Source organism: Carya illinoinensis, chromosome 1 (assembly GCF_018687715.1).
Source record: "Carya illinoinensis cultivar Pawnee chromosome 1, C.illinoinensisPawnee_v1, whole genome shotgun sequence".
In the NCBI taxonomy this organism is placed as follows: Eukaryota; Viridiplantae; Streptophyta; class Magnoliopsida; order Fagales; family Juglandaceae; genus Carya; species Carya illinoinensis.
The window spans coordinates 1,146,281-1,159,328 of record NC_056752.1 but is presented as its reverse complement, the minus strand read 5'-3'; the positions used below and the strand labels follow the sequence as shown (position 1 = coordinate 1,159,328).

The following is a 13,048-nucleotide window of genomic DNA, read 5'->3' as shown; positions in this document are numbered from 1 at the left end:
CTTCTAACTTGTTACGATCAGAAGAATCTATGTGAACATATGATAAACAGCCAAAAACTTTCAAATGGGAAAGATTTACCTTCTTTCCGCTCCAGACTTCCTCTGGTAAATCAAACTTTAAGGGAACTGAAGGTCCCTGATTAATCAAATAGGCTGCAGTGTTAACTGCATCAGCCCAAAAACATTCAGGCAATCCTGAATTCAGCCTCATGCTTCTGGCACGTTCGTTGAGAGTTCTGTTCATGCGTTCAGCTATGCCATTCTGCTGCGGTGTCCCGGGAATAGTCTTCTGAAATCTAATCCCATTTGCAGCACAGAATTCTTTGAACCCTCCGTCGATGTACTCTCCTCCATTGTCTGACCTCAGACATTTTAACTTCAAGCCTGTTTCATTTTCAACCATGGCTTTCCACTTCTTGAAAGTATCAAATGTGTCAGATTTATTTTTCAAAAAATAAACCCATACTTTCCTGCTTGAGTCATCAATAAAGGAAACATAGTACCGCGATCCTCCAAGAGAAGCGACTGGGGATGGCCCCCACAAATCTGTGTGCACCAACTCCAACTTTGTAGATTTTGGAGTTCTACCATTTTTCAGGAAACTAACTTTTTTCTGTTTCCCAAAAATGCAACCTTCACACATGTCGAAATCAGTTGATTCCAACTTTGGTAACTTCCCCTTGGATAATAGAATTTTCATTCCTTTCTCACTCATGTGACCAAGCCTTTGATGCCATAGGTTGGCATTTGCATCAGCAATTGCAATAGTATCTCTAATACTTGAAGTCATGTATAGAGTACCTGTTTTTGTGCCTCGAGCTACTACCATAGCTCCTTTTGTTATCTTCCATGTGCCACCGGTAAATAGTACCGAATGCCCATCAGCATCAAGTTGTCCTACAGAAATCAGGTTCCTCATGAGTTTGGGAACATGTCGCACCTTCTGTAGCAACCATGCACTTCCATTGGGCAGATTGATTGGTACATCTCCCATGCCTTCGATTTCCAACGCTTCTCCATCTGCTAAGTACACCTTCCCGAAATCACCAGTGACATAATTCTGCATGATTTCTCTGTGTGCTGTAGTGTGGAACGAAGCTCCTGAATCTAACACCCAAGATTCAATTTGATTGTCGACTGAAAGAAGTAAGGCATCTTGGAGATCTTCTGTTGTGGCATTAACAGAATCATGCTCATTCTTCTTCTTTGCTTCTTTGCAATTATTTTTGAAGTGGCCAATCTTGCCACAATTCCAGCACTGTACTTGTTTTCCGGACCTTGATTTACTTCTGCCTCTTCGGGACTTCGATCTGCCCCGATTTGAACTTCTACTAGCTCCTCTACCTCTCGTCTCGAGATTTAAGGCAGAACTGGAAGTTGATGCTTCTCCTGTATCTCTTCTGCGAACTTCCTCGCTAAGAATATGGTCCCGGATTTCTTGATACTTCATCTTTGTTTTGCCATAAGAATTGCTAATAGCTGTTCTCATGGCCTCCCAGCTTTTTGGCAATTGAGCCAGAGCAATTAGTGCACGTACTTCATCATCAAATTCAATCCCCACTGAAGCTAATTGATTGATGATGGTGTTGAACTCATTCAGATGTTGAATAACTGGAGTTCCTTCTGCCATTCTCAAGTAGAATAGCTTGTACATCAGATGCACTTTGTTATTGGCTGATGGCTGCTCGTACATATCCGATAGAGCTTTCATCAAATCCGCCGTGGTCTTCTCCTTTCCCACATTGTGTGCAACTGATCTTGACAGTGTTAGTCTAATGACTCCCAACACTTGTCTATCAAGGAGACTCCAATCTTCATTGCTCATGTCATCTGGCTTTCTTCCTAGGAGTGGAAGATGTAGTTTCTTCCCATAGAGATAGTCTTCTATCTGCATTCTCCAGTAGCCAAAGTCTGTACCGTCAAATTTCTCGATACCAGCACCTTTAGCTTCTTCTCCAGCCATGAGTTCAAATTTAAACAAAGATCACCGCTGCGTCCGAAACACTCGAATTAGCTGGAAACGAGTCCGGAATGATCCAAATAGTTTGTCAGCACTATTTGATCGTCGCGATGGAACTCCAACTGGCGTGATCTAGCCCAAATTGATCTGCAACACGTGGATGGTTCAGATCCAATATACTGACGCCGAATATCAAAATTTCGACCGTACGGATGAGTCCGGAATGATCCAAATAGTTGGAAAGCACTATTTGATCGTCGAAATTGGACTCCGAATGGCTTAGATCTAGCCAAAAACAGATCTGAAAAAACGGACGGCCTTGATCTGTCTGGCGCGTGAGATGCACGCGCTGTACAGTGAGCGTGGTGAAGCACGTGGCGCGTGGGATGCACGCGCTGTACAGTGCGCGTGGCGCGTGATACGCACGCGCTACAGTGCTGTGCGCGTGGGGAGAGTGAGGCGCGTGTGAAACACGCGCAGAACCTCTGTAGGGCGCGTGGGGGCGCGTGAAGCGCGTGTCCGTCACGCGTCTTCAACCTCTGGTGCGCGTGGGGGCGCGTGAGCGCGTGTGGTGCACGCGTCTTCAACCTCTGGAGCGCGTGGTGCGCGTGGATTTGCAGCAGATGCACGCGCCGATCTTCTAGGGGCGCGTGTAGCCTCGTCCGACCTCCGTTTTCGATTCCGTTTGCGGCAACGGATTCGTCTCGGCGCGAGGAACACCGTGGAGTTGTCAAAAATTGATTTTGAACAACTTGAATTTTCGGACAGATTGAACCGGTGCTCTGATACCAGTTGTTGGGAGCTGTTCTGGCCCAGAAACGAATCTAAATAAAGGAGGGACGAAATTTAACGTGGTTCGGCAACTGCCTACGTCCACAGAAACTGTAATTTCACTATGAAATTGATTTTTACAGAAACTCTCTCTCACCCACTCTCTGTTTCTCTCTTCTGTCTCTCCCACTCTCTGTCTGCACGCTGCACTTTCGCTGCACACTCTCTGATGCTTAAGCTCTCCTATTTATAGGAGAGCAAATCAATACTATGCAGCAATTTGCTGCATGATTTTAGGGAGGTGGGGAGGTGCCTAACAAAAGCACCGAACGGTGCCTTCGGTGCCTAACATGCCAAAATAGTAAACGGTGCATGGCACCGTTTACTTCTTTGTCTCCATCTGCAACAGTAAGTTCATCATCATCTGTCTTTTTTTTTTTTTTACGCGATTAACCACCAACTTTTCTATGGCTGAGATTTTGCCTCTAAACTTGTTTGGATTCGATTTCGACTCTGCGAGGATAACAAGCGTTGTATAGATTATAAATTTTGAAGTGCTTTTGATTCTTTAAACTATGTAAATGATTTCCTTATAATAGTGGCATAAATTTGTAAGCATGCGTCAATTAAATGGAAATTGCAAGGCACTATGATCGTATGGAACTTAATATGTTGTCTAGTGTCTCCCCTTTCCCCCATTATTTAACTAGATCCTCCCATTTGCAGTACTGTCCACCTGCTAATGCACGATAAAACCTATCTCTGCAGTAGACAGGTCTTCCATCTGCAGCCTCAGCTGCTGCAGCTGCTAAATCATCATCAGCCATCACCTCGATGGGCAATTTAAGCAGCTCCTCTTTTCTACAAGGTTTAAAATAAATTGTTCAAGGACAAAATAGAAACATATGGTGCACTTTTAATGGCACAGTTGGAATGTATATTTATACCTTAAATTGAACTTTGTGCTGATCTTTGAAGATAGAATGTCTGATGGGTTTTCTTTTGTGCCAAAGGTGGTTTGAAAGAAATCCTCCACTGGTGTAGCAAAGATGAAAATAAAAACTGCTGTAACAAGTAACGCCCCAGTTCCAACTAGTGTCTGTTTTAGCTTCTTGATAACTGGCTTCACCTAGAGACATAAATATTCCATATGAATTTCATCTTCCAGTGAAAGATATCATAAACTGCAGTTCACACCACTGCAATGTCTAGCATGGATACATTTGTGCCCTTTCTTAAGCTCTGTCTGTGTGTGTGTGTTGCATTTGTTTAACATTATTACTTCACTTTCCCAGGATCATAGCAAACGTTATTTTACCAAAAAACAAGAAAGAGATTCATTTATATTGTTTAATACCTTGTAAGATCCCAACAATCTATCCCGGGCCAGGATCTGCAACATAAGACGAGAAGCTGTTAATTTCCAATTGCTAATTGGAACATGCATGATATCTACACTGTTTGTCTCTATAGTCTGTTGAGCTAATGCAAATGAATCATGCCTCAGTCATTTCATCTCGTCATCAACCAGAATGCTCAATCAACAGACCTCTATCGAACGACTATAATTGAATATTAAAATTGACTGAAATTCTTACTGGTTTGTCCGGTTTTAGGATAACACACTTGATTTATACCACCCATTTAGATACTTCCCATATTTTTCGGCTGCCTTTGGATTGTATCAAGTGAAGTGCGGTAGTAAAATGGGTAGTTTTAGTGCATGTAAAGCCAATATATGTACTTATCTGGGTTTGCATGCATTAAATAATTTTGTTTATTCCAATATTAGATGGCTGTATACAATTTTTATTAAAGATGCACTTCTCTTTTACATGGCCCCGTACAGTTTGTCTATGTATGAAACAAATGATCCATGGACGCTTCTGTGGTTCCAACATTATTAAGCGATGGTAATACATATTCAAAAGAGCAAAACCTGTCAAATTTCTCAACGTACTATATGATTATGAGGCTCTTCAATAAATCTTGTCTTGTAGTAAATCTCTCTACCCCCCTTTCAGTTGAATACTCACAAGTTTTTTCAGTCAAAGTACTCTTAAGAGGTTGACTAATCCATTAATCCATTCTTTATTATTTCACTGGCATGTCCAGTTGCTGTCTGTAATTAATATTCAGTAGCAGAAATGTTGCAGATACCCCAAATCAAGAACATAAAGTTGGTTATATAATTTTCCCATTGTTAATGATGCCCCTGGTCTCCTCACAAGAAAGAAAGAAAGAAGAATGCATGAAGATGCTAACCTCAGGCGGCTTTACCCACATTTGCCCATCATACCATCCACTCTCTTCATAAGGTATCACTGCCGATAGAAGTCTATCACCAACATAACTCCATCCCTGCAATATAATTATGCAAAATTGTTTATTAGTTTTATGGATACTGGTGAAGAAATAGAGGTTCTATATTTAAACCTGATAGTTATTTAAAAGTTATGAATGTTCAGGTTGTGCATGTCTATATTGCTTTAAAATCTTTCTAATTTTGTAGTTCAGAAGCTCTACCTCCTGTTTGTTATTGGATTAGTTTGTTGGTGTGGTTGAACTAATGTGCAAGCTTTTCTGTTTGAATCCATGTTGTCTCCCATAAAGTTTGTTTGCCTCCATGTTGTCAAAATTAGAAGAATTCAATATTATTCATAAGAATTATAGTACTGTTGAATCTGTCAGTATGTGAATCTAACTTAAATATCTTGAAAGGTGGTGCTTTTGTTTCCTTGGCTGTGCCAATAAATCTCCGAGCTATTTGTAAAAAATAAATATGTTTACCCTGCACATTTGACTGGTAAGTGAATGATAGTTGAAATAGTGATCTCAAAGACTTTCCAGAGCTATTCTTGATTGTAGTTGGAGGGCAACAGACCATACTAATGTTTTTGAATCTATTATTTCCTACATGGCCTTTGTGGTCATTCTCTCCAGAAATTATCCCGTTAGTGCTTGCTGTCGAAGTTACATAACATGCACTATAGAAATGAAACTACTGTAATATGAAGAAGAAGAAGAAGAAGAAGAAGAAGAAGATACCAAGTAAATTCTTAAGACAATTAATGACACAAGAAAAAGAGTTCCTGTTCCAGCAGCTAGCACAAATCTTAGAGGTTCCTGCAAAGGTTCAAACATGGAAATTAGTAAATATATATTCACAAAAAGATCGTTCAACCATTGAAACATTTCATGCTGGTTTGCATGAGTCTGTTCTGATTGAGCCTATGGTCTCTGTGCAATTTTGCAAAGATCAAGTATTGTCCTAAATATAAAGCAGCAGCGAAATTATGTCACTGGTAGGCTCTGAGCAATTTTGCAAAGATGAAGTATTATTCCAAATATAAACAGCTCATGGATTTTAAGACGGTGTTCTTATAAATATGACGGTTCATTTGCTGTCTTGGTCTCCTCTTATTCAGAAAATATTTATCCAAAATTTATTCACAAAATTGCCCAAAAAAAGTTGATGCTTTTGTACACAAAAGTGGCCATTTTTAGTTTGATCTCACCCTTGAAGGATTAAAGCTTGCAGCTGCAATTGGCACTCCCAGAGATGTGAAAGCTCCTAACCAGAGGCCTCCAAGACGAAGGAAAAAGGGCCCGGGATCAAGTTCACCCCATGAATATAGGATTCCATCTTTTAGAGAGGAGTACTCATTCACCTGTAACAGAAGCAAATAACTGAGTGTGAATTGATTGTGATACAGCGCACGATACATCTGAATCTCTTGTACGAGTCCTCTTGACCCATGACATGCTTCACCCACTATCATGCTTTCCTAATTATCCTCTTTCATCCCTTTATTTAATATCAGTGTCGGGAAAATTTTGGAAAGTAATGCATTTCGCAGAAAGTTAATATTACAGGTTTGCATGACATTTAAGGGGGATCATGTATGCCCTTTGACCAATCATTTGGTGGTTGTATTTTTCTAATATGCAGGGGCAGAAATAAGTTACTGGAACATCTATTGCTGCTGTGATAACAAGTGCTGAAGTACATGATTACAGTCTAAACATACCGGCCTTTGCTCGAAAGGAACCTCAATTTCCAGTCCGGGATTCCAGTTCCGACTTGGGAATCCACTTGTTTCCCCATCTTTTTCATCTTTCAAGGCCTTGACGGAAGTCCCTTGACAACGTCTCCAAGCCCTGTGATACTGAATGGTCCATGAACCGTAGCTGCTTCCAAGCTTGACTTGGCTTGAACTGGGAATCAGAGAGCAATACACGTTTACCCTGATCATTTGTTTCCAGAATCGGAACTACTATGATAGATGCAGCAGCAGAGATAATATGCTGAATTTGTTTCCCTTTTCAGTTCTTGCTTTTTGGTTAGATTTGGAGGAAGAGAAGTAGAGGGCTAGTACTGTATCCTTTTAGAAACCATATATCATTTACGTGGAGGCAAATGATGGATACAAATTCACATAATGGTTTTGTTGCTTCCTTACTGGGACCACTATTTTTGCCACTTTGAGAGGACAGTCACCAATCAGGGACTGCCATTTCATCGTTGCCCTACTTTAATAGTGTTTAAACTTTCTGTCCACGTACTTTGTTTCATACCATTCACTTGATGAGGTTTGGGAGTTAGATTATCCAGATGTTCTGGTCCTTGTTGAAAAACAGGGACAGGGTGAAGCAGAATTGCTTTCTCAACGTGGCAGCTTTTCTCTTCCACGCAATTTCGAGTGTATTCCTGATGTTTGCACGGGCTTTACTGAGCAAGACCGGTGGATATTTATTATTATTATTATTATTATTATTATTATTATTATTATTTTTTGTTTTTCTCCTGAGCCATTCAAATTGTGTAGTGATTTTGTACCAACCAAATGATCGAGGACTATATTTCTAAATAATTAGTCAATAATTGCAGCTCAAAATTCATTATAAGAACTTGGAAAAAACCAGTGATTTAACAGAAACTTCATGTTTACCATTGTAACAGAAACAAGTCATTTACCATTGTAAAAAATTTCGAACTCGATTTGAGGTGGAAAGATCAAGAATGGGTTGTTAGCTGCCAAATAATCAAAGATAAATCTCTAACACTTTCCCAGTGAGATACAATATCCCTCATTGAATTATGGATTGGATTTTAATTTCGTGTGGGTTTAATTTTTTTAATATCTCAATTCTATTTTTCTGTACCTTACCACAGTTATTAATGATAGTATATATTTTTCTTACACGCATCTTATAATGTTGTCATATCACTTTAGGCCCGCCTGTTGACATTGGGAGAACATTTATATGCATGCTAGAGCACACTATATTTCTTTATTTATTTATTTTAAATATATATATATATATATATATATATATAAATATATATTAAATTCGTTTATATCTATAATATTTGTGAGACAAAAGAGTACAATCCCGTTACCTACAATAATGACTACAGGCAGGCTGTCGAGACCGATACAGTACAGTCAATCTCGCAAATGTCATATTATTTTTAAAGTTTTGCTGTACAATCTCCCAACATTCCAACACCTCACTATTTTTTTAATTTTTATTATTTTATTTTTTATTAAATATTTAATATATAAATAATAAATAAAATAATTAAATTAATTTAAAAAGAATAAATTCAAAAAAAAATATTAAAAAATTGAAAAAGAATGGGATGTTGGGATGTTAGGAGGTTGTGTAGATTTTTTCTTATTTTTATATGATATATATAATCTTTTTTATAATTTTTTAAACAATCCTATTTTAAATAAAAAAAATATTTTTGTACAATAGTTTAAAAATGATATCGTTTTATAATAATATTCTCAATTTAAAACATAATTTTATTAAAAAATAGTAAAAGGAATTGTAGATATTTTTTTTTTCGACAATAAAAAAAAAAAAAAGGCAGCACAAAGCCGGGGCAATCATACCGTTAAGAGAAAGTTCCCGCGGTGTTTACGGTTTCCAATGTTCTACGAGGAAAATGCCGTGCTCGGCTGCTTTCCCATGTCTTTCAAATTGACCAATGACCACCGCCCCAACCCCAACGAAATAAGGGAAACGGAACGGACTCTTCTCAAAGATCAAAAGAGAGGGAGCAGCAGAGCTTTTATTTCATTTTGATAACGATCCTTGTGGCTGATATACATATACTACCTATATATATATTTATGATGAAAGGCAAAAGCGGGAAAGGATATTGTAATTGGTGCTTTGCGAAGACGAACAAGCTAGGGTTACCGGCTGTCTTCCTCCTCTGCTCATTCTTCTTCATCTCCGGCTTCTTTGCCTCCACCCTCCTTTCTCTTCAGGTAGTTTTCTTCTGATTTTCTCCTATTTTTTGTTCTTTTCTTTTATTTTTTTTGTTTTCCGTGGAAAGTTTATCACCGTTTAAATTATTGCGCAGGATAATTCTATAGGTACGACGAGATCGACGCTGCAAGAATCGGTCAACGAGGGAATCGAATACAATTCGTTGACTCCTGGAGAGACCGGAGACGATTCTGTTACTTCAATTCCCTTTCAGGTGCTTGGTTTTGCTCTTTAAGCGATTCCTTTCTTTTTCGTTGTTCGGCTATTGGTGCAAACATGTTGTATTCTTTTCTTTTCCTCCCCCAACACCACCCTCTCTATTTTTTTTTTTTTTTTTTTTTTTTTTGTCCTTCAATTGTGAGTTTCATCTGTGGATTACTTCCCATAGATCTTGAGCTGGAAACCGCGGGCACTATATTTTCCTGGTTTTGCTACACCAGAGCAATGCCAGGGAGTCATAGACATGGCAGAGCCAAATCTTAGACCGTCCACTGTGGCTTTACGACCAGGAGAAACAGAGGAAGACTCAAAGGGAATTAGAACAAGGTTCCTCCACTCTCTCCTCTTATGTGTGTTTGTGTGAGGTATTATAATTAGATTAGGCATTTGAAGATGAAAATCAACATTAGAATGTATCATAAGGTGATTGAGATGTAAAATAATTAACCTCCTTGAATTTGGAACTCTCGTGCTTCAACTCAATTGGCTTGATCAATTCTCAAATCGGTTGTACATTATGTTATTAAGCAGAATATGCATGCAAACAATATGCCACGTGATGTATGTTGGAATTGATGAATAGTGGAATTGATTCTTGATTAGTAACTAGTATCTGATAATATCTTTCCGGGATAAATAGCTTTGCATGTAAATAGGCTGCAACTTTGACAATAAAATGTTAAGATCGTATATCTTCTAACCCTTGCTTTCCCTTTACCGTATCAGATGATGTATTTATCTTCCTTCTTCTAGTAATAATAATGACAATTATTATTATTATTATTATTGTTGTTGTTGTTGTTGTTGTTGCTGCTGCTGCTGTTGTCATCGCCATTGTTGTTTTTGTTCCTGTAGTTGTTACTCACATCTGTTGGTTTATTATGTACTTTAAACAGATTTCCTCCTGTGCATTATTTGTGAAGTTTATTGCATGTGAGGATTGATAATCATGATTGTAGGAGTTTTCATCAATTTTAAGGACATATTGATTATGTTGATACGATAATCAATTGTTGGTTTATGCTTCATGTGAAACAGTTCTGGCGTGTTTATTAGTGCTGACCAAGACAAAAATGGTATTTTGGATATCATTGAGGAAAAAATTGCGAAGGTGACAATGCTTCCTAGGGCCCATGGAGAGGTACTAATCATAATATTTATCATCATCTTCATATCAACAATTTCTCTCTCTCTCTCTCTCTCTCTCTCTCTCTCTCTCTCTCTCTCTCTCTCTCTCTCTCTCCCCTACACACACACACACACACACACACATTTATATCCAAAAGACTATGAGTATGAAGAAAACTTCTTGTCTATGTTAATCTTAAGTACAATGTTAAAGATTAGATAGTTTTTTGCCACCTGGGGTGGTGGTTGATGGGCAATGCAGTGGATGAATGCCTACGCCTAGTTCTCATCAATAAAGTTCTTATTTTCTGGTTAAAAAAAATGCAGTGGATGAACACCAGCTGTTAATACCTGGATACTTGCCATCTGCATCTCCTTCCAATCAACCTGTTTTCTTGGTTCTGTTCCTTTTTCTTCCTTTTCTTTATGATTTTCTTTCAGGAAGAAAATTTCTTCTTGTTCATCTGCATTTGGTGGTAAATTTAGTTGCAGCCATCACTGATGCAACTGCATTGCTCACACATATATCTCATGTCTTACCTTTGAGTCTTCTATCCGAACCTTCTGAATAAATTGATCTGTAGAAAAAATGCTGATTTACAGCTCATTACATGAATTTGCTGCCTCAATGATAGGGATATCTTAGTGATTTTTCTCTTACCCCCCCCCCCCCCCCCCCCCCCCCTCCTCTCTTTTTCTCTTTCTAGTAGAAATGACTCTTTCAATATTTTGGTGTACAAATTTGAATTGGTTCGGGAATTAGAATGGCACATCACTGCCTTCTATATTTTTATGTTGTGGTCCACACAAGCTATCAATACGTTGTTACAAATCACCAGTGCTAAAATACCTTCAATGCTTTTGATTTTAATGCCTAGACAATTATTTATTTTATTACATGCTTTCGTTTTCTTCGTTGAAGTAGTTCCACTTTCATTTCAGGAAAAATTCTAAAATTGTCTGAGGATGTCGCCATGTTTCAGGCATTCAACATCTTGCGCTATGAGATTGGGCAATTGTATAATTCTCACTATGATGTGTTCGATCCTGCCGAGTACGGCCCGCAGAAGAGCCAAAGGGTACAAGCAAAAAGCTTAGGTGTTTGTTTGGTTATTATTGGTTTCTTATTCATAGAACTACAGAAACGTGAGTTTGGATAGAACATGCACGGGCTGTAAAGAATTGTAACATGTCTCTTTAATCTTCATGCAGATTGCTTCCTTCCTCTTGTATTTATCCAATGTTGAAGGAGGGGAAACCATGTTTCCATTTGAGGTAAGATCAAACTGCTGTCTCTCTTCATACATTTGGATAGAATTTTTATTTTTTTGTTTGATCACTTGTTCAAAATTCATCTAGGTGATCATCTAATGCCTGCCTTCAGTTCTCTTATTCCTCTTTTTGGGATTCAAATATGCTCACGCTCTGATCTGCAGAATGGCTATAACATGGATGAAACCTATGATTTTAAAGACTGTACAGGTTTGAAAGTGAAACCACGCAAAGGGGATGGACTTCTTTTCTATTCAATGACCCCGAATCTAACAATTGATGCGGTTAGTAACAATATTATCATTTCATCATCTCAATCTTTTTCAATTGATGCGGTTAGTAACAATATTATCATTATCATTGTCCCAATCTTTCTAATGAAGACTTTCTCAAACGAGAATAAAATTTCCCATTATAAAAGATCAACAAACATCAACGGGATTATAAATACAAAACCTCATTCTGTCAAAATGTGGGTAGGCATTCGCCTGGAATGGATACCTTTAGCCATTTGCCTGAATTAATGTTAGCGGGAATCGATGGTGACCATAATTTTGTATGTTTATCGATCAAGTTGGGCAGAATTAAGAGTATAGCGGAGACCCAATGGATAATAGTCCTAAGCTTTGAAGAATCTGTTTATATTTTTCATAGTTAACACTACTATGTTTGGCTGAATTAAGAGCATAGGGTCCAAATGTATAATAGTCCTAAGCTTTGAGGCGTCTGTTTTATATTTTCCATTACTAGGGCCTTGGCACCGTGTTTGAGTTTCATAAGTGCATGAATTGCAACTATTCCTCGGATTCTTCTGGTAATTATTATCCTATCCAAAAAAAAAAAAAAATCTTCTGGTAATTATTATTGGATTGCTTTTGGCAGACGTCACTTCATGGCAGCTGCCCTGTAATTAAAGGTGTAAAATGGGTGGCCACAAAGTGGATCAGGGATCAGGAACAAGATGATTAAAATATGTGTACCTGCAATCGGCGTGTAACTTAAAATTTTGTTTTGATTGATAATCGGTATCCATGTTGTAATATTATTGTGTTCTTAGAAAAGTTCACAACTATAATTTCTTTAAAACTTTTTTACAACTCGTTTCATAACATTATACTTCATTAAAAATAAATTTAATTTTACAAAAATGTCTTTTATTTAATTTAGAATTGTAAAAGCGTTGTAAGTCAATAATTTTTTTCTTAGAAATCCTCGCATTAGTATTTTAATCTCTAATGCTGCATCAAGCAAGTTGTCCCTTTGAATTTAGTTATATATACTTATCTTTCTTTTTCTTTTTTTTTTAACGAATGCGAGCTAACCTTGTACGTATTTATAAATAGTTAGTTATAGTTTAACTATAAATAGTTAGGGTTGTGTAAGTTTTCACACCCGCGTTGGGTTTAGATA

The 13,048-nt window shown here is 37.8% G+C and overlaps 2 protein-coding genes across 2 annotated transcripts; one reads left to right on the top strand and one right to left on the bottom strand.

Moving 5' to 3' along the window:
• Positions 1-3,267: 3,267 nt before the first annotated feature.
• On the bottom strand, positions 3,268-7,155 carry LOC122304692 (protein CONSERVED IN THE GREEN LINEAGE AND DIATOMS 27, chloroplastic). Its single transcript, XM_043116960.1, has 7 exons — positions 6,763-7,155; positions 6,250-6,402; positions 5,780-5,857; positions 4,997-5,092; positions 4,089-4,124; positions 3,679-3,860; positions 3,268-3,592 (listed from the first exon to the last, which is right to left on the bottom strand). The coding sequence occupies exons 1-7, from the start codon at positions 6,985-6,987 to the stop codon at positions 3,430-3,432; spliced, it is 933 nt and encodes a 310-aa protein (XP_042972894.1). The 5' UTR covers positions 6,988-7,155; the 3' UTR covers positions 3,268-3,429.
• Positions 7,156-8,662: 1,507 nt separating this feature from the next.
• Positions 8,663-12,800, top strand: LOC122304685 (probable prolyl 4-hydroxylase 9). The gene is made up of 8 exons (XM_043116952.1): positions 8,663-9,018; positions 9,114-9,233; positions 9,408-9,565; positions 10,277-10,379; positions 11,350-11,445; positions 11,579-11,641; positions 11,803-11,922; positions 12,521-12,800. The coding sequence occupies exons 1-8, from the start codon at positions 8,878-8,880 to the stop codon at positions 12,605-12,607; spliced, it is 888 nt and encodes a 295-aa protein (XP_042972886.1). The 5' UTR covers positions 8,663-8,877; the 3' UTR covers positions 12,608-12,800.
• Positions 12,801-13,048: the final 248 nt, after the last annotated feature.

Excerpts from the sequence above, each read along its gene's own strand:
- LOC122304692 (XM_043116960.1), bottom strand. The coding sequence starts at position 6,987 with ATGATCAGGGTAAACGTGTATTGCTCTCTGATTCCCAGTTCAAGCCAA. Across the intron at positions 4,125-4,996 it reads TGTGGGTAAAGCCGCCTGAG|ATCCTGGCCCGGGATAGATT; the intron begins GTTAGCATCTTC and ends CTTATGTTGCAG. Across the intron at positions 3,861-4,088 it reads GATTGTTGGGATCTTACAAG|GTGAAGCCAGTTATCAAGAA; the intron begins GTATTAAACAAT and ends TTATGTCTCTAG.
- LOC122304685 (XM_043116952.1), top strand. The coding sequence starts at position 8,878 with ATGATGAAAGGCAAAAGCGGGAAAGGATATTGTAATTGGTGCTTTGCG. Across the intron at positions 9,234-9,407 it reads TTACTTCAATTCCCTTTCAG|ATCTTGAGCTGGAAACCGCG; the intron begins GTGCTTGGTTTT and ends TACTTCCCATAG. Across the intron at positions 11,446-11,578 it reads GCCCGCAGAAGAGCCAAAGG|ATTGCTTCCTTCCTCTTGTA; the intron begins GTACAAGCAAAA and ends ATCTTCATGCAG.